This window comes from Calonectris borealis, chromosome 4, assembly GCF_964195595.1.
Source record: "Calonectris borealis chromosome 4, bCalBor7.hap1.2, whole genome shotgun sequence".
NCBI classification, from domain to species: Eukaryota; Metazoa; Chordata; class Aves; order Procellariiformes; family Procellariidae; genus Calonectris; species Calonectris borealis.
In genome coordinates this window covers 84,347,571-84,368,894 of record NC_134315.1, presented here as the reverse complement: position 1 = coordinate 84,368,894, position 21,324 = coordinate 84,347,571, and the positions used below count along the sequence as shown (strand labels likewise).

Below are 21,324 nucleotides of genomic sequence, written 5' to 3'. Positions count from 1 at the left end.
AGGAATTGAAAAATCAATGCTGCAGATCCAAGATAAGTAAGAAGGCTTTGTTTCTGAGGTTTAAGAAACAAGCCCTTTTAACTTTGAGTTAATACTGTGATACTAGTTTTTTAGGCTATTTGAGGCGGAATCTGTGGCTGCCTTGGTAGACGTTATGTTTTTTTTCTGAAGTGGTGATGTGCTTCTGGTTTCTTGACGGTATGGCATTTTAGGTGACCAAGCTGAAATAACATCTTGAAGGCCTGCTGTATCTGTAGAGCTCCTGTACCAGTCTGGGACTTTTTTGTCACGTCAATAACTTTTGATGTTTCGAGAAAGAATACTATTTGTGTGGGTGGGGAAGGACTTATTGCTAGCAAGTGGTTTGGCTTTAACTCATTGAACTAACGTATACTTAGGGGAAAAAAAGTCTTCGTTAACACGTGGTTAGCCTTAGCAGTGAGCGTAAACACGTCTTGGTGTTAGTGTGTGAATTCTGGTGACCTCTACGCAGTCATTGTGCAGTGTCAACAGGAATACTTGGAAAGAATACGTGCTTGACGAATGACGGGCAGCATTTCCCCTCTGTTTTCACTCAGCAGTTAGTGCTTTGTGTTAATCGGTACTGAGAGAGGTTATCTCAGTATTCCAGATGTTTTTCAGCCACATTTCCCCCCCCCATATGCTATCCTAAGCGCTAAAGCCATGTGGAGGTATTACTTAACTGTTGTGTCACCTTGCTTTCACATTAGGTAATAAGTTGTATGCCAGGCTAAAAATCAGCCACGAAACCAAGTATGTCTTTAATATATCTTTGTTTGTGCTTACAGTATTTTCTTTTAGGCTGAATGTTGTAATTATGATGATTTTGTTTGCATTACGCAAAGCAGTTTTTGACAAATTTAAATTACTGGTGTTTGATGTGCAGGTGTTTTTCCTCTGCTGTATTTTAGCTGAATCCTCAAGTCTTAGGAGTATAATGGTGTATTCTAGGAAATGAGCTGAAATAAACCTTGATTTTATTTTTTTCCCTGCCCCACCCTGATATCTTGGGTCTTTGTGGTGTTAATCATCAAGAATAGATAATGTGTCCAAATACGCAGCTGTTCAGATGCTAGAAAGCAGAGCTAGAAGGAAGTTTGGAGTACTAAGAAATATGACGCAACGTCACTATTTAGAAGATCGGTTTGGGGTTTTGGCCTCCGTTCTCCTCAAGTTCAACTTGGAATAGTCAAAAAGTTAAGTGTCTGGATTCTTTTTATTTAGGTTAAAATGTAAGGCGTCTTTCATACAGTAATAGGACTTCTTTCTACTGATAAGGAGGCTACTTCGGATTTGAGCTCAGGTTTGTTTCCCCTTGCCCAAATAAAACGGGAATGATTGTTTCTAAGCCTGTGCATCTGTCCTTCCTTGCAGGAACTGTCTTGTGGATTACAGCCTCAGCAGAAGGGGAACATCTGAAACCTCTCTCTAAGGCAGGGAGTGATTCAGAGATAAGAGGAGAAAGACGGTTTTTATCCTCCCAGTTTTTCCCACACACAAGAATAGAACCGAACACTTTGTTTAACGAGAAGCTGGAGGTCCCTAGTACATCTGTGTCTGGCAGGTATCTGGTGACTCACATGTTTGCCTGTCCCTGAGCTTTCCCATTTCAAAACTTCAGGTATTTCTCTCCTTTTGTTCAGTCGTGTCCCGAAATGCCTTGCCAGCGGAGTTTTCCTTTTTATGCTGTTCTGCAGGTGTGAAATGTTCTCCTCCACAGAATGGTGAACAATGCTTTAATGAAGTTGAAAGTTTCAAGTCATGATGTGACTTAGTTTTTTTTCCTCAAGTGCTCAGTGTTTTTCAGCTTCGGTGTCAGCGTGGGTACTAATCCCACTGAAGTCGGGGGAATTGGGCTTGTAGGAAGGTTGCAGGGAGCACGCTGCTGCCAAAAAAAAAAAAAAAAAGGCGTTCATTGCTCCTCCCAGCCACTTGGGAAATGATCTCGTTGAAAAAACCTCCGCAACAGAAAAAGCATGTTTACAGTTGATCAGTTCCTTGATCCAGTTTGTCAGGCAGTCGCACAAGAGCTTGTGCTGACACAGCGAAGAGCCAGGAACTTGGGCAGGGAGGAGGGACGAGGACGGCCTTTTTTGGTGGAACTGTTCATTTAAATGCCTGTCAAAGAAACACTTGCTTTGTCTTTGAGGACTCGAATTGTTAAGAATGGTACAGATCTGTGAGAATTTTTGTGTTCAAGGGCAAAGTAGTCCTCCTGACGCTTCCTTGGGATCTTCCATTTGAAAGTGGCTGGCACAGTCCTGGAAAGATAAATCGCGCGTGATGATTTTTTTTTTTTTTTTTTTTTTTTTTTTTTGGCATGCAGCTTTAACACTTGAAAGCTTCTTGAGATAAAATCAGCACTGACTTTTTTTGTCTCTGGTATTTGTTAAGGTTCTTGAAAGCAGCGTATTAAGGATAGGGAGAAAGAGAGGAACGAAGCAGTATTTCCTTAAAACGTTGCTGCGCCTTTGGGTATCACCATCACGGCTTTTGCGTCATTTAGTGCAGTGCAGCAAAGGAGTCACTTTGTACACTGACTAGCATAAAATAGGCACAAAGCCCAATTGTGATCAGTATGGTAATCGTAATACAAATAACCAAGCTAGCTTAAAGAAAAAGAGTACTTTCAATGTAACAGTCTGCTAGATAGATCAACATATGCCTTCCGTCCATCTCAGTCACTAACAGAAGTGAAAGTTGGCATAACAGCATGCTGGTATTTTTGTGAAGCGTCAGCTTCATAAAGGATCTCCTCAGTGATAAATATAGTGGCAAACTTTGTGTTCAACTTTGAAAAAGGGCTTCTCTGAACCCTGTGTGTGGGGGAAATGTTGATGCTTCTACACAACTTCTGCATAAAACCACTCTACATGCTCTGGTATCTTTGAGTTGAGAAAATGTGCTGGCGTCTTTGAGTTGAGGTGGGTTTTTAGAAACATGCTAATATGTGCACCGACGTTAGGTTCTGCAAAAGTATTTAGGATATAGGATGGCATAATGTGTTGAGTTGATCTAATAGCTTACCTCTGCCGAGAGGGGGGATTCGCTTCCTCTGAGCTCTTCCCAGCTGTGCGTTTACACTGCTTATGTTTCTCCAGCTATCTCTGTGGCAGGTCACTGGCCTGTGGTCTGTCTCAAAGGTGGTAAAGTGGGTACAAAGGGGGAAAGGTGAGAGAGCTGCGCCGAAGTTTTTGTTCGGCTGTTTTTTCTTTTGAATCTGGAATTGATGTGTTATATCAGCTCAGGACGTTGCCTTATTCACCTGTGTGGGATTTCGTATACCCTCTTTAGCTGAGCATTGACCAAACAGCTCTGCCAAGTGCAGGGTTTGTTACGAAACCGATCTAGATGCGAATTCCTCCTGCGCTTTGGAAGTGGTGTGTGCCGTTCTGTCCCAGCATCGCTTAGTTATGTCACTGTATGGCCAAAACCTCGGTTGTGTTGCAAATCTCCTTGCCTTCAGTAATTTTGTCGATGTTACTGGTTTTGAAGAAGTGTGTGAAGTAGTGCCACCTAGTAAGCACTCCCTTGAGTGAATTAGACTTGAAATAAGGTTAGTAGTAGTATTCTTGATAAACTTGAATTAAAAAAACCTATTTTTACATTTAAAAAAAAAACTCAAATGTTTTCAAGAAGGGCAGTTGTCTTTACTGGTGGCTTTCATTGTAATCCAGAGATGGGTATTGCGGAGTATGCAGTCTTTCCAAACCATTGGAATACTTGTTAATACAAATAACTTGAGCAATTGATTTTGTAACAAAAGTATTGTGCACACAGTCTGGGACATATTTAAATTCATTTTTTTTAACTTTTTGTGAACTTACAATGCATGTATTAAATTTTGTCACAGTAAAATAATTCCTTTAGGCTTTGTGAGTATGATTTAATTTAAATGCCAGTGAAGGGGGAGGGGTTCTGCTATGGGAGGGGGGCGCGCATATGTTGGGTTGAAAGGGGACCTCAGCTGTCGGGGTGGTGAGTTGTCTAGCTATGCTGTTGAAGTCTACTGAGTATTTTTTTGTTTTGGACTCTTGAAAGCCTTCAGGGTTACTCTTGGGCTAAAATTAGGAGCTTACTGTGAGTGCATCTTCAATTGAGAAGGGCAAATGTTTGCAAGTTAATTGTTGTGTTTTTTTCCTGGTAATACGAGATGATCTGAACAAGTGAATTTATTTCTGAAGTCCCAAAAAAGAAGAGATAGGGAACAGGAGCTGTTGAACTCCAGTGAACAAGCAGTGTTCAGCTAGAAGTATTTCCATCTGGCAGCTGGTTCACTTGCACGGATCGCAAATGCTGTGAGTTTTGCTGAGTGCTCCCCAGTCTGTCTTGATCTTCCAAGTCACTTCAGATGAAACAAGAAGTGAACAACCACATTAAAAAAACATAGAGAACACAAAAGTCTCTCATGGTTTTTATTCAATTTATGTATTTTTCCTTCTTTAGCCTTTTCTTACAGCTTGCTTGCTGTTAAATTCCAGGCTTGGTATTGCTGTGAATGAATGGGGTAGGTTTTCTAGCCTGTTTAGTTGGTGAACTTGAAGATGCCAGTTAAGTAAATCTGATTATTGAGAGCTCTGTAAAAGAAAGAAACATCAAGTGCATTGTTACGGGTCCTGCTTGTTTCCGTAACAGTTAGGACAGGTCTCACAATCTGATATTAACCAAGTCCAAATTCATTACGAACAGCCTACTTGAATGTCGGGCTGTTGAAACGACTGTCTGGTTCACAGCTGGGAAACGGGAGACAGGGACACCTGGATCCAGCAGATCCCGGATTAGAATTTGGCATGGAAATACTTTATATTGATGTTCACTTAATTGGATTATTATGCATAGGAGAAAATGATGGACTAGGCCACTTAACAAGGAGGAGGAGACTTTGTTCTAGAAAGTGGCTTTTCCTGGTTGAAGGTTTTCTAACTCCTTGCGGGGAATGTGTTTGCACTTAAACTAGTCAAGAACTTCTAGTGGCTTCCTGCAAATAGTTGCTGTTACCTGCAAATAGTGCTTAGATTTAAAACATTAGACAAGTTCCAATGTATATTCATGTAAGGTTAATGATTAAGAACTAGAAATAAGGAGCTAGCCTCCTGCATGTTGCTTTCAGTCCTATTTGTGGTTACGGAGTCTTGCATTGTTATTTGTTCATTCTGTTCTGCGAGTGCATAGCCAAAATTGGCAAAAATACATTTTGTTACAGCAGGTATAAGAGAGAGAGTCTATATTTGGGAGCTTGCATACCAATATTAACCGGGTGAAAATATAAGAGCAACTTCTCCCGCAGTAGACATGTTCTCCTACTTGCATATCAAATAGAGTGCACAGATAGAGCACATGGTGAATGAGGATGGTTTTGACCTTTGTACTCAAATTTTCACATGCTCATGTGAAGATAGCTTGGATTAGTACCTATCCTAGAATTCGAGAGGCGTTAGTATGAATGCTGTTGGACTGTACGTGACTCCTACATGTGAGAAATTATTACTCTGTTGAAAGGCTATTCAAATACTGCTTACATTATACATAGCTTTCCTGTCACCGATATTTCACATGTGGAATAAGAAAGGAATATTTTTTAATTTGTTTGAAGAGGGAGCCTCCCTGTCCCAAATGGTTGTCTGTTCTGAACATGTTCCCCATCTTGTGTTTAGCTTAAGACTAGGTTTCTTTAGTGCATTGCAAGTTCTTGGACGGAAGGCTTGGAACTTAGTGTTATCTGGTGAAAACATGGACTACTTAAAGCAGAGAACTTAAAGGAAGTTCTCTTACAGAAGGCTCCCCTTAGACAAATATTTGTGCCGGTAAGCTTACCCTTCCGATGAAAAACACTTTTAAAATGCTTATGTAATGCTATGTAATTTTGTCTCGCTTTTGCACCTTTGTGTCAGTCTAGAATTTGCCTTGGGCAGTTCCTCCATAGCAAAATCGTAGGGGCTCCTCTAATAAGAGAGAAAATGCACTGGAGAAATGAGAACGCAGAACCTCAGGAATGTGTCTTGACTCAGTTGCTTTTTAATGATGGTCCAGTTAAGTTCATCTGCAGGGCAGTGCTATGGATGAGTAAATATGTTTTCTTTCCTCCCTTTTCCATGCTTAGATTTGGCTTAGAGAATTGAAATCCAAAATGATATGGCTGATGTAAGCACTTACTGGGGAAGAAGGCTTTAGCTGATTAGAAGGGGTTTTCTCACTCTGTGCCAGAATGCTCCTGACTTGCTACGCTGGAATACTCTATTTAGATGTGAGTTTCATGGAGGCATAGATGAAGACTTAATTCGGAAATACCTTTATATTGTGCATCTACCTTCTGTTTAGAGATGGATGGTGTAAGAATAAGAGGCTGCTAATAGAATTTAAGATGATTAACTTAGGACTCGGGACTGGAGTGTTGCAATCTCACTTTAGACTGAGCTAGCTTTTGAAATCCCTTGTCTTAGAGTTCCTAGAAAAAGTGCTATGACCTGAATGCTTTTGCTTTGAGCTTTTCTGTGCTGTGGTGAATCCTTATCGTTTCCTTAGCTTCCTGGCATTATGTTGCTAACTTTTTTCAGTTGTGGAAGTGATTGCCTTTTTTTATTGATGCTTGAATGAGAAATCTTCTATGAAATGGTAGTGCAGCGTGAATGCTGAAATCCCCCAACTATTACTGGGAGGAGATAATATCTGTTTGAAAAGGATTCTCTGGATATGGAGTCGTCATCGTCCCTGATCCTGCCAGAACCTGATGGTTCATGCAAGCTGCCAAGTATACTTTGCTAGTGTTGTGCTTCTGTTAAGGGAGAACAGATCTGAGGAGGGTTGTGTGAAGTGAGTTTGGCAACTGTATTCCATCAGACGGGTCATAAACATCTGACTCTGTTGTCAACAGTCAGTCTTTAAGCCTTTTTAGTTTTATGCAGTCTTTTAAATTGACATAAAAAGCTCAGGATGTATTTATCTTGGTGCTTTCAAAGATAGTTAGGTACAGGCACCTGTCAAAGATAGTAGTTTCCTTGGAGCTGTGGAAAACCTAGGTCTCAAGAATACCAGGTTAAGGCCCCTTAAGGAATATAGTTTCCTCCTCTCCAGCTTTATATGCTTCCCAAAACGAGTAAAACTAAATGAACAGAAAATATTGAATGTGGCACAAGGGTCTTGAATGCCTTGCTGCCCTAGGCCAAGCGAAGAATACGCTGGACAGAAATGGAAGATCTGTCTTTGGAGTAAGCTTAGTTTTTGAGTGGGAAATTATCTTGGACAGTCAAAAAAGTTGTTACACACTTGTTACAGAAGAATATGTGGATTCGTTATGGAAGTTTCCTGATCTGTGGGAGTTAACGGACCTGGAACAAGGGTGGTGTGATAGTAAGGATGGGCAGCGAGGATCATCTGCAGTTTTTGGCAGACCAGTCTGAAATGCTCAGAAAGAGACACTGAATTATAAGGATAAAGGACTAAAAAGAAATTAGAAAAGACGTATGTGTTAAAAGTGGTAGATTTTATCAGGTTCAAGCCCATCATCCCCACGTGCCCCCACCCTCAATAATAAAAATGAAAGAAAGTAGCTATCTGGGATTTGAAATTCACTAAAGCACCTACCTGAAGGATGTTGGAAACTTAGTCAGGCTGACAACTGCGGAGCTGTGATTGCTGTAAGAAGTGAAGAAAAAGAAAACAATGTACTAGGTGAAAATAGAATGAGCAGATGAGGGTCATGACTTCAGATGGTTCCTGAGGTTTGGTTTTGGACGGACTCGATTTTATGTAACCACCAACCACTGAGGATCAAGAGTAAGGAGTTTGATTAATCTGCCTGGAGAGAAAAGTTGAAACAGTAGGTTTAAAGCTCTTTTTTTGGTATTAACATAGAACTAGGGGACTTCACAAAGTGCACCAAGTGATAACTGATGCAAACTACTGCAATGTAGAGGTCACGCTTTTGCGGTATAACAAGATTTTTGTGTTTAAAAAAAAAAAAAGACATGATATGAGAAGTAACAGAGAAGAACATGTATAGTGTCTTAGTGGCTATCTGAACTAGCTACTGATAAGATGGAGTGATGGAAGGTATACGCACAGCTGGGGATGTAATTCCTAATGAAGGTTGATAAATACTACTGCAATTTTACAAGGCAGTGAGCTTATCTGGAGGAGTGTGTACCCTTAGGGTGTCTGTTAGGGAAACATTCAGTTCTGACTTAATTGTAGAGGATTTTGAAAAACTCTATTTTTACTCTAAGAGCAGATAGGAAGAACTTGGCTCAGTCCAGCAAAATGAACGTGGGTAGGAGTATCATCACCCTCCAAAAAAACGAAGAAACGGACCCAGCACAAAGCTGAAAGCTAGTATTAGCAGAAGGAGGAGGAGATGTACATTAGGTGGTGGGTAATTGTAGTGTGTCATTTTGAGTGGTTTACCCGTTAGTGTGTCTCCCAATGAAGTTAGGTTTCTTGCTTTTTTTTTTTCCCCTCGTCCCTGTGCTATCTTTAAGATAATTTTGCTGACTGCATACTCGTATTACAGAATAGTTTCAGTCACTGCATGTGTTTTAGAGGCACACTGGCTTCCTAGATTTTGATGAGGTTCTTGAATTTTAAGTGCTGTTTTGGTCATCCACTTCTGCAGTCTTTAAGACAGAATAAAGAAAGTCAAGACTAGAAAAAGTCATTCTTTCAGCGTGATGACTCGTGAAGACATTTGATTGGTTTTGGTTGATGATTCTGTAGGTGATTTCTTGTCTTAGACATGTTTTTTGCTCTCCCCTTAAGCAGCAGTAGGAGTGCTCTCCCAGTACCAATGATAAAGCTCGGGGCAGAATCTCTGATGGGTTGAGTTCCTACGTACTACACCACCATATTCACTGCTTTACTGCTGCCATCTTGGATGTGCTTCTCACCCATGTAGTCTTTCAAACACAAGTTTGAAGCAGCCTTTGGAAAAGCCATCTGAATATTACTTGCACATTGAATGTTTCTCTAGCATATAAGCAAGTGCTGATGTATCTTACCTGAGGGTTTTTTGTTTCGTGTTAGAAGGCGGAACTTGGTCATTTGAAAGTTTTAAGGATGGAATTCTCCCCTTTGTGGATTAATGGAGTTTTCTGATTTGATGGGTGTTTCGAAGCCATACGAAGCAATAATCTTCTCTTTGCAAGTGTATCCTGTCATATTCAACATGTTCAAATACATTTCGTTTGTGATACATGCCTCAGTTTGCAAGGTATTTCGTGTGACAATGGTGGGATTTTTGCCTCTTGGTACTCTACACTTAGCGGAAAATCAGAATGTCACAAAATTTTGTCTGGAAACCCACTCTGCTTTTTGGTCTTAACTGTCTCGCGAACTTTTTGCTTCTATTTGAGGTCATCTTGTTAGGACTGCGTACCTACTGCTGGGAAGAGAAATACTTGGGAAAGCCATGCTGAAGGGGATAACTGAGAGATACTTTGTACTGCATTGAAGGGCTGTTTTCAACTCTTTTTTTTTTTTCCATTTCAAAATGATTTGGTTTTTTAGTCATGAATGCACCTCATGGTTCTGCTGAATAAGGTGTTAGCATCCGCGTGGGACACGATTTAAACAACCCAACCTTGACACTGAGCTCTGTGACTCTGAAAACGCACAAAAAAGTGTGTTCATACGCTTTGGGACGGTTGGTGACCAGTACTGCTTGATCAGCTGTAAATAGATAACAATGTGCTTTTGTGATATAAGAGTGGGAATTGTCTGATCAATTGTTCAAATGCTTACATTTCTGGGTGCCAGAATCTGTCTCGGATCAATTGTTAAAATGCTTGTGTTTGAGGGTGACGTAATCCGAGCGATGCCAGTTCAGAATTCGTGGTGGCCTGTGTGGTACTGGAAGACTGAACTAAGAATCTTTTTAAAAACTGTCCGCTATCTAGCTCTTGAGCATTTATAGCTCCGCTATGTGCTTCCTCCTGCATGAACAACTGTGTTCTTGCGGATGCCTTCATTCTCCCGTCGGTCATATGCTTTTCGCTTAGTTTTAGTTACTAGTGTTGTATGGGGAACGTAGCATAGAGTAAACCAACCTTAATTTGTACTCATCCCTGGCTTTGGCTTTCACAGAATACTGTCTCAGGATTCCCTTTGGTCTAACACGCTTCAGCGTAGCTTGAAATAATGCTCTATTTTCTCCTGGTTTTAAGCAGTGCTGTGCTAAGTTTGTCTCCTCAAGCTGCCCTTCGAGTGTTTACTCTCCCACCTTCTGTGTGGGGAACATGAGGGCTTTTCTGTGTTTTAGGCTTACAGAATATAAGGGACCGTAATAAGAAAACATGATGGGTGTGCATGACTTGGACGCTTGTTTTGTTTTAAGGTACCACTTCTTCGGAAGGGTGCTTTTTAGGAGTGGATAGTAACAGATGAGAGTACTGACTAGATCATGCCTTTCCGGGTAAGGCAAAATAAAGATAATAAGCTTTCAAATAGAAACTGAGATACTTCAAAAAGATAACGTTTTTTTTTTAAAAAACAGCTAGTTCAAGTGATGCACAGAGGTGGACTTGAAAGCAAGGAAGAAATGGATTTGTGTTGACCTTTGCCAAACTTCAAGGTACATTTCCTGACCTGTGTTTAAAATGCATAATCACACAGTAGGAATATGAAAGAAATTAGGCACGGACATTTAAATAGGGGTTTTTCTGTTTGGTTGTTTTTTCCCCCCTCTAGATACCTCTTTTTCTTGCAGGAACAGAACGGAAGCCTGCGTTAAAGCCTTTACGTTTTGCTGAAGATCTCATAGTGGTGTAAAGTTAAGAGTTGGGAATAGGGTTTTTGGAATTTGATATTCCAGACTATAATTTCTTTTTTTAAGTACTAAGTGAAGTCGTGGGTGTCATCGGGCAAACAAATGCTGCTTTCTAAGCCTGCACGAGAGGGCTGCAGATCAAGGCGGGACGGGAGAGGGGCGGAGGTGAGGGGACAACAGGGGCACAAAGGGGATGGGCGTCTCGGGGTTTTGGGTGTAAAAACAAACAAATACTGAATGTGACTTGCTTTCAGTGGAATATTTAGCTGGTTAGGTTGTTTGCTGTCCCCGTTGCTCACGCGTAGAACCTGGCTCCTCGTGATGTGTCTGATGGTGTAACACAACTTGAGAAGTTCTGAATTATTGTTTCGGTTATGGTTTTGTAAATGAAGGTATGTTGTTGCATACAGAACTCTGTTCTCTTCCCAAGTGGGAAATGGTTCAGCTCTTGAGGTGAGCTTGTTTCTCCTTCTCCTGAAAATCTTGCACTTGTTTCGTAAAAATGGAGAAGGTGATGCTATTCCGTTTGCTTTGTGTGGAACAGACAACTTCTTTTGTTCCAGTGTTATGCCGTCTTTCCATTTGAACATGTTTTCAGTGTTGCCATATGTATATTGTCTTAATCTCAGTGCAAAGTTGCGTGTTTTATGCTTTTTTTTTTTTGGTGTGATACAAGGTATCTGTTAATTCTTTCCGATGCTCAGAAGACTGAGTAACTAGTCTTTTGAGACATGGCTGTTGGGTGGGAGGTGGTAGCAGGTTTTTTTTTTAATATATAAAGGAATCCTTCAAGTTGGCAGCGATAGCTTTGTACTTGGGGTGACATTTGTGTATAATTGCTAGGTTGAATGTACACAGGATCAGTTGCAAGGGGCTGCTGAGGATATTAGAAATGCTGATCTAAAAGCACTAGTTGCGAGGTACCACGGAATTTTGTCCTGTGATCCTTTGCACGAATAACAGTTTCCTACGGAAAGTAGGCTGTGATATGTAGATGTCTGTATGATTCATTTCCCTCAAGGCAGCTAAGACTTCTATGAATCTTCTTGACTATCTAACTTCAGATTGCTGAGCTTTTGCTTCCGTAGGTACACGTGCCCAACAAAGTTTGATAGGAAATCAGGAAGGCGTTTCTAGAAGTGATCCTGCAGCAGGTACTGTTAAGACAAACCGTAGTGGGTTGAAGTCTGTGGTAAATGTTGGCAAATGTTGTCTTGTCCTCAGAGTTAACCTCCTATAAGGAGAAGTCATTAGATTTTTCTTTTTATATTGTTTAGAACTTAAAAAACAAACAAACAAACAAAACCCCAACAAAAACAAAACTGGCTGAATAGCAGACAAAATAGTAATTGCCGGATTTATCAATTAAATCTTCCAGTATAGTACCTCTGAAAGGAAGCCTGACCAGCTGAACAGGCAAAGTTCAGTAAGGTATTTGGTGAATAGCATAAAAATTCTCCCGTGACAGGAATTATGTAGGACGTACTAAGTTCCGACAGCAGGATCGGGACAAGTTACACAGTGTCCAAGATGAACAGCCCGTACAGGAGGTGCTCCTTGAATGAGTTCCAGTAAAACGGTATAAAATCTGGGGTGTTCCCTGAAGCGGAAGAACAGCATGGACTGTCTGAGCAGGTGTAGAGTTCGTGTAGAGTGAGGGACTTTGTGATAGAGGAGTAGGATATATATTTCCCATTTTTTCGGGTTAAAGAATAGAGGTTTTAGTGTAAGAACATAGCTGTGCCTAAAACTTAGACTGATTAACTAGAAAATTTCTTTGTGATGTTAGTAGTCGGCCTGGTCAGCTGTGTAAAACCAGGTAAGAGTCTTCTTGCTGTTATGAGAGTATTTGTTACAATTAGAACATTTTTTGGGAAAAAGGTGATGTTGATTAAAAGAAGCGATTACTACTAGCATTTCTTCAAGTCAAAATGTGAATTTAATTCGTTTGGCCATTAGACCTTTTTGTGCTGTGCTAAAATGAGCTCATGAGAGAGGAGATGTTTGTGGGGTTGACAAGATTTATCACGCTGTATTTTTTGAACTGGGAAACTAAATATTTTTAGAGCTGTGGATATGATTGCTCAATGATTTTGACCTGCTCCGTGCAGAATGGATATCGCTGTCACCTAGTGTTTGAAGGAACGTGTAAAATTAAATTTTTCTTGGTCCAACTTATCGCTTGATGTTTTGGGTGAAGCAGAGAAGCGTGGAGATGATGACGGTTCTCAAAACTACCGTGCGGAGACCTTGCTTCGCGTGGTCAGTGCCTTTGTTGTTGGAGTCGCCGGCTGTTTCTGGAACTCCTGCAGTCCTGCATTGCCCTCGAGCAGTGGAGGAGAAAAGGATGGGGTGGTTGGAAATGCGGTAGCTGACAGTGCAGCACTTAAGGCAGGTTAGCTGGTTTTAGGAGGTTTGGCTGTAATGGGAAGCCGGATCATAGCACGGAAAAGAATGTTGGGCCGTGCTATAGATCTGCTTAATCTAGGGGTTGGGGTTTTTTGAGAATTTTTGAGGAGCGTGCGTTGTTATCAAGAGTGGTTAGGATAGGATGGCAATGAATAGACTCGAGGAAAACCACCTGAAGTGGATTTGTGAACTTGATTGGGTCAGAAGGAGTATGGAGCTTAAAGCGTCCCCAGCCTCACCGATGTGCACCCGAAGAGTTGGTCGGACCCTCCCGGCACGGGGAGGCCGGCAGCCGGCCCACGTACCGGGAGGAGGCCTCCCGGAGCCGCTGCTGGGGGGAGACCTCGCGGAGGCAGCTGGGTGAGCCCCCGGTTTTGGGGGCCGCCGGGTGAGCCGGTGGGGCCTCGGCCACCCTTGGACGCTCCTGGTAGCGTTTGCGTGTGGCGGGCGGGCGGGTTGTGCTGGCCCTGCGGGTGAGGGGAAGCACCAGCGGCTGAATTAATGGCTGGGGAAGGGCGGTGGAATGCATTATGAAAAACATAAAAAGGAGCTGGTTTCGTTGGCGTTTTTCGTTTTCTTTCTTCTTCTTTTTTTTTTTATTTTAAAGGCTCAGGTGCTGCTTGAGAGCCCGGAGCAGAGGAACCCCGAGGGAGCAGCCGGGCGGGGGCGGGGGGCTGCCGGCGGGGCCGTCCCTGGGGCGGGGGGCGCCGCCCCCCCCCGCGCTCGGGTGGTAGGTGCCCGCCCTGCGCGGGGTGGAACAGTCCATTTCCTGTTCCCGTGCTGACAGCGGGGGGGAGCGAGCGTGCTGCTGCCGGGCGGCCGGCAGCCCGTCCGTCCGTCCCGGCGACGGCGGGGGGCGGCAGGGAGGGAGGGGGCATGGCCGGGCGGTGAGGCAGGGCGGAGGCGGCGGCCGCCGCGATGGAGGCGTACGTGTTGGAGGACATCCTGGAGGTAGGGGCGGGAGAGGGCCGCAGAACAAAGGGGTGCGCGGGGTCGACGGGGGGAGGCGGCGGCGGCCGAGCCCCGGGCAAGCGCCCGGCCGCGGGGGCGAGCCTGGGCCTGACGGGGCGGCGGGGAGCCCGGCTGCCCGCCCTCCCTCCCGCCGCAGGGCAGGCGGGCCCCTGCGGCCCCGCGCCCGGCCGGGAGTTGGTTTTGGATGCAGACGCCCACTCGGGGCCTAGGTTGGAGCGCGGTGCCGCCACGGCAGCCGCCCCCCCCCCGCGCCGCCCGGGCCTTCTCCCGGCGGGGTGTCCGCGGGCTGCTGGTAGCTGGGTGCCTGAGGGGGCTGGACACCGGCGCTCCACGCGCCAAGTGTTTGGGGGGGAACAATTACTGGAGTGCTGCGGGGGGGGAGAGGGAGGCCTCCTGCGCCGTGTGATCAGTGAGCGTCTTCTGGAGTCCCTGTGTGCGCTGGGAGCTGACATTGCAGTAGGATTGCTATGGCTTTCAGCCCCTCTGCAGGACAACTGGTTGTCATAACTCTTCTTTTTTTTTTTTGCCAGTGTTCCTGTTCCTTGCACTGAGTACGTCTTAGGCCTGTATAATTTCTATTACGGTGTTTCCAGTCGTCCTAAGTATGCTCTGCTTCTACTTCCTCTGCAGAATTAGGTCCTGCATTATGAAATAAATGACATTTTCCCTTCTTGTGAGTGAAACTTGAAAATGCTATTTCAGCCAAACGAAAAGAGGCCTGCTTAGGAATTGTAAAGTAAAACTTCTGTTCAAAGTGACACAGATCTCTATTCCAGATTATATTAGCTGTAATAGTTCAAGGAAATATCTTTGCTGTGTTGTTCCTGTGGTTTTTCTGGTTTTGCAAGCAAAAACATGATTTCACTGCCAGATGACTTTTCAGAATATTTGCATGTATTCTTTATTGTTGCAAGAAGCGGCTACCTTATTAGCTGCTGTCAAAATTTAAACAAAACAGTGCTTTCAGTGATGCTTGTCCTGTAGGTTTTTTCCCTTAATGGCCATACTTACATTGCTCTCTACGTTGCTCAGAAAATTTAAATCAATAGAAACACTTGTTGGTGTTAACTTCCTTGTGAACCTTGGCACTGTTTAACATAATTACATCCAGAATGTTAACACAACTGCTCAGTTTGTGCTTAAGAAACCGGTACAGATGTAGGAACAAGACATTTTTACTCGTATCTGTCTGTGTGGCTGGGTTTTTGTGGTGAGGTAGGAAGACCAAAAGTGAACTGGGCTTTCTGCCATCAGGCAAGTATTTCAGTACTTCACTTGTCTTATTGAATACTGAAAGCTTTTCCGTGTTTTTTCTCTTTATTTTAACTACAGTTGTTATGTGCAACTCTCCATAGTGTGTCAAATTAATAAAATACTTGGTATTTATTAATGGTCTTGTTTGGAAAGGCAGTTAGCAAATTAATTTTGTCAGTATAGCGGTATTTCGGGTTTGTGGGTGTGAACTAAGCAACTAAATCTTGGTTCTCAGAGTAGGATGCGGTGACTTTTCTTCGGGTAATTTCGTCACACATGGTCTTCCAGGTCACGAGACCGACTGTATCCAGGTAAAACATCTTCAGAAAGCAAGTATAGCTTGTCTGACTTCAGATGTGTGTAAAATATGACTGATTCGGTTGTTCCTGAATCTCTAAAATACTCCGGTAGCAGTGGAGGCTGTTTATAATTTCTTAGTGCATCAGTAGAAGCAATGTATTTGTCTTGCGTTCCCAGTAAGGGTCCAGAAGTAAAACTTGGTTCCCGTGAAACTTGTTTCTGTTGTAACTTTCAACAGTGTGTTTATGGTGTGTGTTTTATTTTCCTGTTTTAGGGCTTTGTTTCTCCTGTGGAGCAGTTTCTGATGTTCGTTCAAAGACAGCAGCGTGAAGATTGAGAACTGCTCTTGCTTAGGCAGCAGAATCTACGCCTGGTGTCTGTTTTATTGGACAGACTTGGTACTGCTTAGTATTTAGTTAAATTTGGAGGGATCAGACCTTGCCTTTTCATAAAATCTTCAAGAATGTTTTCACCTGTAAGGTTATAATTTGAAACAGGAAAAAAAAGGCATTTTCTATAGCATGCTAGTTATGTTGAGTTAGCATAGAGACCGAGGCTCAAGTTGTGTTAGAGGTCCTTACTGCAAGAAGCGAGTGGGTGCTTCTGGGGCAAAAATCCCTTCTGAGTTAAAAAGGTAGATAGTAATCAAGTAATTCATAGTTCACATGTTCTAGCTTGCCCTAGTGTGAAGGCTACTTCCTCGGGGAGAGGAAGAAACGAAATGAAGTGAAAGCATACTTTCTGCTTGTTTCATTACTGAAGCTGCAGGACTCTCTTAGAAATAATTTCTCCCAATAACTCTTTCCTATCAGAGGATAAAACTAAAATAACTCTACAGGAAGTTAAATGCAACTGCAGGCAAAAATGGTCGTTAGCCTGGAGGATTTCATGCGGCGTCCTGGCTGCCGTGTGCTTACGCCACCTACAAAGAAGGTGTACTTAACGCAGAACTTGAGCTGGCTTTGCTACTGTCAGCTGAAGATGAACATTGTCTTGGCTCTGTTACTTGAATCTGGTATTGAAAGTGCTGTGTGGGAATACAGTTGAATAAAACTTAAGTACGGTGGGGTTAATCTGCAGTTACCTTCTCCTCATTTGGTTCTTCTGTTAGGTGTATCTCGGCCATTCTTCTTTGTTGATATGTGACCTAACTGACAAGGCTTTTTTTGTTAGTATAACTTTTCAGTTTTTGGCTCGTACGTGCTGGTGAAGGAATAATTATGCTACAGGAGACCTTTCTGTGGTATTCAAAGAGAGGCGTAAACCCGTAGTTGAGTTTTTGACGTGAGAGTTAGTCAACAGAAACATTTTCTCAGTTGGGAGAAAAGAAGGTATGTTTTGTCCTGACAGATGAAGATGTGGTATGTGTTGTCGTGTGCTGAACTCAGACTGACAGCACAGAAAAGCACTTAGGAAGCTTATGACAGTAGAGGGGTAAATTTATATTCCCTATGTTGATCTGAGACTTTTCAAGAGAAGCAACCGTGTGTTCTGACTTTCAGGTTCTTTGAAAGCTTGTTAGTGCTTGACTTAAGAGAAGTGGACTGGAGTATAACGCAAGCCCACATGTGGCAGTTTCTTTATGTCCTTAGTAAGTGCATTTAAAAAAAAAAAATCCTTTAACTTCTTAGCTTAAGGTAAATATCTTTCATCTATCTTGAACTGAAACTGCAAATCATGGTGACCAAACCTTCATTTCTTATTGTGATAGTGGGAGTATTTCCTAACTGCAGAAGTTTTTTTTAATTTTGTACTAGAGTCATGGGGATATTTTAATAACCCTTAAGATTCTACCTCGGTTGCTTTGTGTGTAGCTGCCACTGATGTCGGTGAGAGGCGAGGTGATGCGAAAGGATCACCTGTTACACCCTCAATAGCCTAGTCGAGCCACAGTGAGGACAGTGGAGTATAGGTTATATGGTGACCAAAAGCTTTATATAGAGTGGAGACTGCCCTGCTTGAGCACACGGATGCTTGATGAAAAAACAATGGAAGGAAGAGCAAACATAAAATTGAAGGGTAGTGTCTGTAATGCATGCTGAGAGACCAGGGAGGCCTCTGCAATGTAATTTTTACTTTTTAACAAGCCAAGGCTTTTAATATTTATAAACCTTGCAGTCTCCTGGTTTGAAGATGAAGATCAGGGTTATACTACAGTGTTTCTGTTTTGGGCATTAGTAGCTTTCCCACGTTCCAGCTCTTAAACAGGCTAATCCTTTCCCTGTTTCATTTCTCATAGTTTCTCTTGGTCATCTTGTCTGTTTTACTTTCTACCTGTTTGCCTGTCTTTTTAAAGAGTTTGCCTGTATGAAGTCAGTGTTGGCTACTAATGTGCTCCAGCAGTTCCTAGTGATTTGTTGCAGTTGTTCATGCATTGTCTGTCAGAGCAACGACTTCTTTGTGTGTTGTTTTTAAGTAAGCTGGAGCATTGCTGTAGTAGTTCTTTTATAAAAGACATCATTACTAAGTCTGGTGTGCATTTAGTCCCAACCCCAGGTGATGAATATTGGAAGCTTATGTTCCTGACTGGGTCCGAGGCAGTAGGATTTCTAAGATTTACTCTTAAGAAATATTGAGCTCATGTTAACAAGAGGACCCCCACTTAATGCTCTGAGGTCATCTCCCACAATGACGTTTAAAAGGTTTAGTTGAAGCTGGTGGCAAAGCAGCGAGAATGCAGTATGAAGCGCTCTCAGTACGTCAAGAGCTGGACTCTTCCTTGCTGTGGTGCTGTGGAGTTGTGCTGTTGTCTGGTAGTCTGAAGTAGAAATGAACTTTTTATCAGACTGTGTGTTGTTCTGAAGAGTAGGTACGACCCTGTGTTTTGTTAGTCATTTGCATCTGGTCAGTGCGCTTGTGTCAGGCAATAGGTAGCTGATCATGCCATAGTTTGCCCAAACTTTTAAGACGAGCAGATCGTTTTGGTTGCTGTTTCAAGGCATAGGACTAATTGTTTGAGGTGAACCCGTGTTCCGGGAGCTCTCGGCGTGGGTGAAAACTGAATGTAGCTGAACATGCCTTGTCTGAAGTATTGTTCAGGGGGAAGAACTGGCCTGAAGGAAAGCAAGCTGAGCATGTTAACAGAAGAGGCTAAAACGCATCAGCCATCTTATATTCAGGAGGTGGCCCTAATACCCCTAGTGATGTGCGGTGGAGATGAGTAGGAAGACCAGGATGCTAGCTTATACCATATCCTTGTTTGGCTGGTAGTATGGCAGGAGTCTTAGGAAATTTCAGAGGAAAAAAAATATTTTTTTGCCCCTTTCTTGAATCAGCTGGAGAAAGGACAGGCTTTCTGACCTTACTGTCTAAGATGCCTAGGCAGCTTACTGATTACTATGCAACTATTTATGTAGCGAAAAACTCATTGTGCTGCCGCCGCCTTCCCCTGGCTCGGTGGAATTGACAGAATGGTGTCAGCTTGACTGAGTAGCGGTGATGGCAGTCACCTAGGCTCTGCGAGCTTGTGTGTTTGCAGCTTCACGAAGGTGAGTGGAAACTAGAGTGAAGGTGCCTGGCTGCTTCCCAAGGGCTCTTTCTGTATCGTTGTCCAGTGCTTTCAAACAAAACGTAGGAAGGTGATTTCTCTTCCCTTGAAACTGCTCTCCCCCTAATACTCCGTCCTCTGCCCATTTTTCCTGTGGTGTGAGGCAAAGAGCTTAGAACAAGTGTACATGTTGAGTCTTCTAGGAAAGCAAATCCTATCTCTGATTGCTGTTACTTTCCCCCTTCCAGTTATTTTGTAAGAGTGTTTGGCAGGACACGAAGGTAATTTTCAGCTCCTGGATCGGGGTTCCCTTGTGTGACAAGCAAGAATTAAGAGCTGGTAGATGTGATTTCTTTGGGTCTTAAGCTGTTTCTCCTTGACTTGCAGGAAGAGATTACAAGCGTGATGGCGTAATTGGAAACCATTCTTGGTATTTATGTTTTATTGCTTTATCTTTTTCAGTAATAATTTGTTCTTAGTACAGTAATAGGAAAATGCCATTATTGTGTGAGAAACCTTTAAGGCAATAAGTAACTTGGTACTTGGGTAACTGCTGTTAACAAGGTCAAGGTTATTCAGCGGTTGTGTTTGCCAGTGAGTGACTTGCTAATTGGGATAACTTAACCAAGGCCTTGACTAGCAGGTGGGATCAGATGATCTGCAAAGGTCTCTACCAATCCGGTGTGTCTTTTAAGCCGTTCGTTCAAATCAGGAACTTAATCAAAAACGGTAAGGGAATTAAGAGAGACCTTTTCGTCAGGTGAATTACGTTTTTTTCCCCCCATGCATCCTGTCTTTAAACTTTGGTAGCAACGTGTAAAAAGCTTCTTTTCATGGCTAAGGTACTTGTCCCTTTTTTCCTGCATGTGCATAAAATCTGTCCAGATTTTGGCCTTGCTGGAATTTGCTGGCTGTGTTGACTGATAGGAAGTCACATGCTGTAACCTACACTCAAAACAACCTGTTACACTGCCTCGGCATCAAAACCATGCAAGAAGGAAATCTCAATAAGTGGCTAGTATAAATAGTGGTTCTTTGTCACTTTGGCCACCACCTCCTGTGCTATGTAGTTTCTTCAATTGCGTAGCACTTAAACCAGCAACATTTCTGCTAGTAGGTGATGGACTTGAACATTGTAGATGCTGTTTTAGGAAGAAATGTGTTTTTCCTGTCTCTGATTGTGGACAAGCGCGTTGTAATAGGAGAAGGAGCTTTCTACTAGCAATTTTATGTGTGATCTACGTATAGCGCAAACGTAGTTTGTGCTCAGGGGAGGGAAAGAGAGAAAACGAGTCGTGATGCAGCTTGTCCTACTCAGAAGCTGATATTGGAGCTATGTTCATGTAAACATTGAATAAATATGCTCAAATATCTTCATGGAACAGATGTGATCAGAAGCACTAAGGGGAGAGTAGGAATCAAAATTGTGGTAGTGATTTGAGGGAACTTGGCACATGATTTTTACATCTAGCATGCGGAGCAAATAGCGAAAAGGAAGGACTCCACTTAAAACTGTTGTGTTTGCTTTGCCCTTAAAACTTGATTTTTTTTTTTTTTGGACCTCTTTTTGATAAGGGGGGGGAAGTTATATTTGGATTTAATCAAATAGTTGTGCATTGCTTTAGCTACCTTCACAAGTCTGTTAATTTACTGTATGAAAAACTGTTCAAATCTGTTCAATATGCAGAAGCTTTCAGTTGGGTGTGCCAAATAGAGCAAAAAAAAAATTTAATTTATTTATTAGGTATGCCTAACAGCAGTTTGTATTGAAGGAAGGATTCAGTGACTGTCAAGCTTGTCAGAATTTTAACCAAATGAGTTGAAATTATTAGAAATAATTCCCGCTGTGCTCAGTTCCCCAGGCGGTAACAATAGGAATTCTAATCAGACACTGAACTCCTACTGTAACTTTATCCTCTCGCTTCTCATCAGAAGAGAAGATGGGTATACTAGGCCATACCAGTTCCTTTATTGAAAAAAAGACTTGGAACAGTAAATCCCTAAAAAGGAAGAGGAAATCCGCATTATGTTTCAGTTGGTTCCATTTCACTTTTTTGTTGGGATCAGTTTTTATATCTGTAAGTGTGGTTGCTTGTTTTAGGACAGTTGCATAGCTATTTCTCCA

General features: G+C 42.6%; 1 protein-coding gene across 3 annotated transcripts in view; it reads left to right on the top strand.

Moving 5' to 3' along the window:
• ANKRD17 (ankyrin repeat domain 17) overlaps window positions 1–21,324 on the top strand; it is a 94,271-nt gene that overhangs the window by 7,129 nt on the left and 65,818 nt on the right. Inside the window, exon 1 of one of the 3 annotated variants that reach the window (XM_075150413.1) lies at window positions 14,055–14,137. The exons of the other annotated variants lie outside the window; for them this stretch is intronic. Coding sequence (XP_075006514.1) covers window positions 14,105–14,137 — 33 coding nt within the window. The 5' untranslated portion in view covers window positions 14,055–14,104. Of the gene's footprint in view, window positions 1–14,054; window positions 14,138–21,324 lie in introns of those variants that run through there. 3 annotated transcript variants of the gene reach the window in all.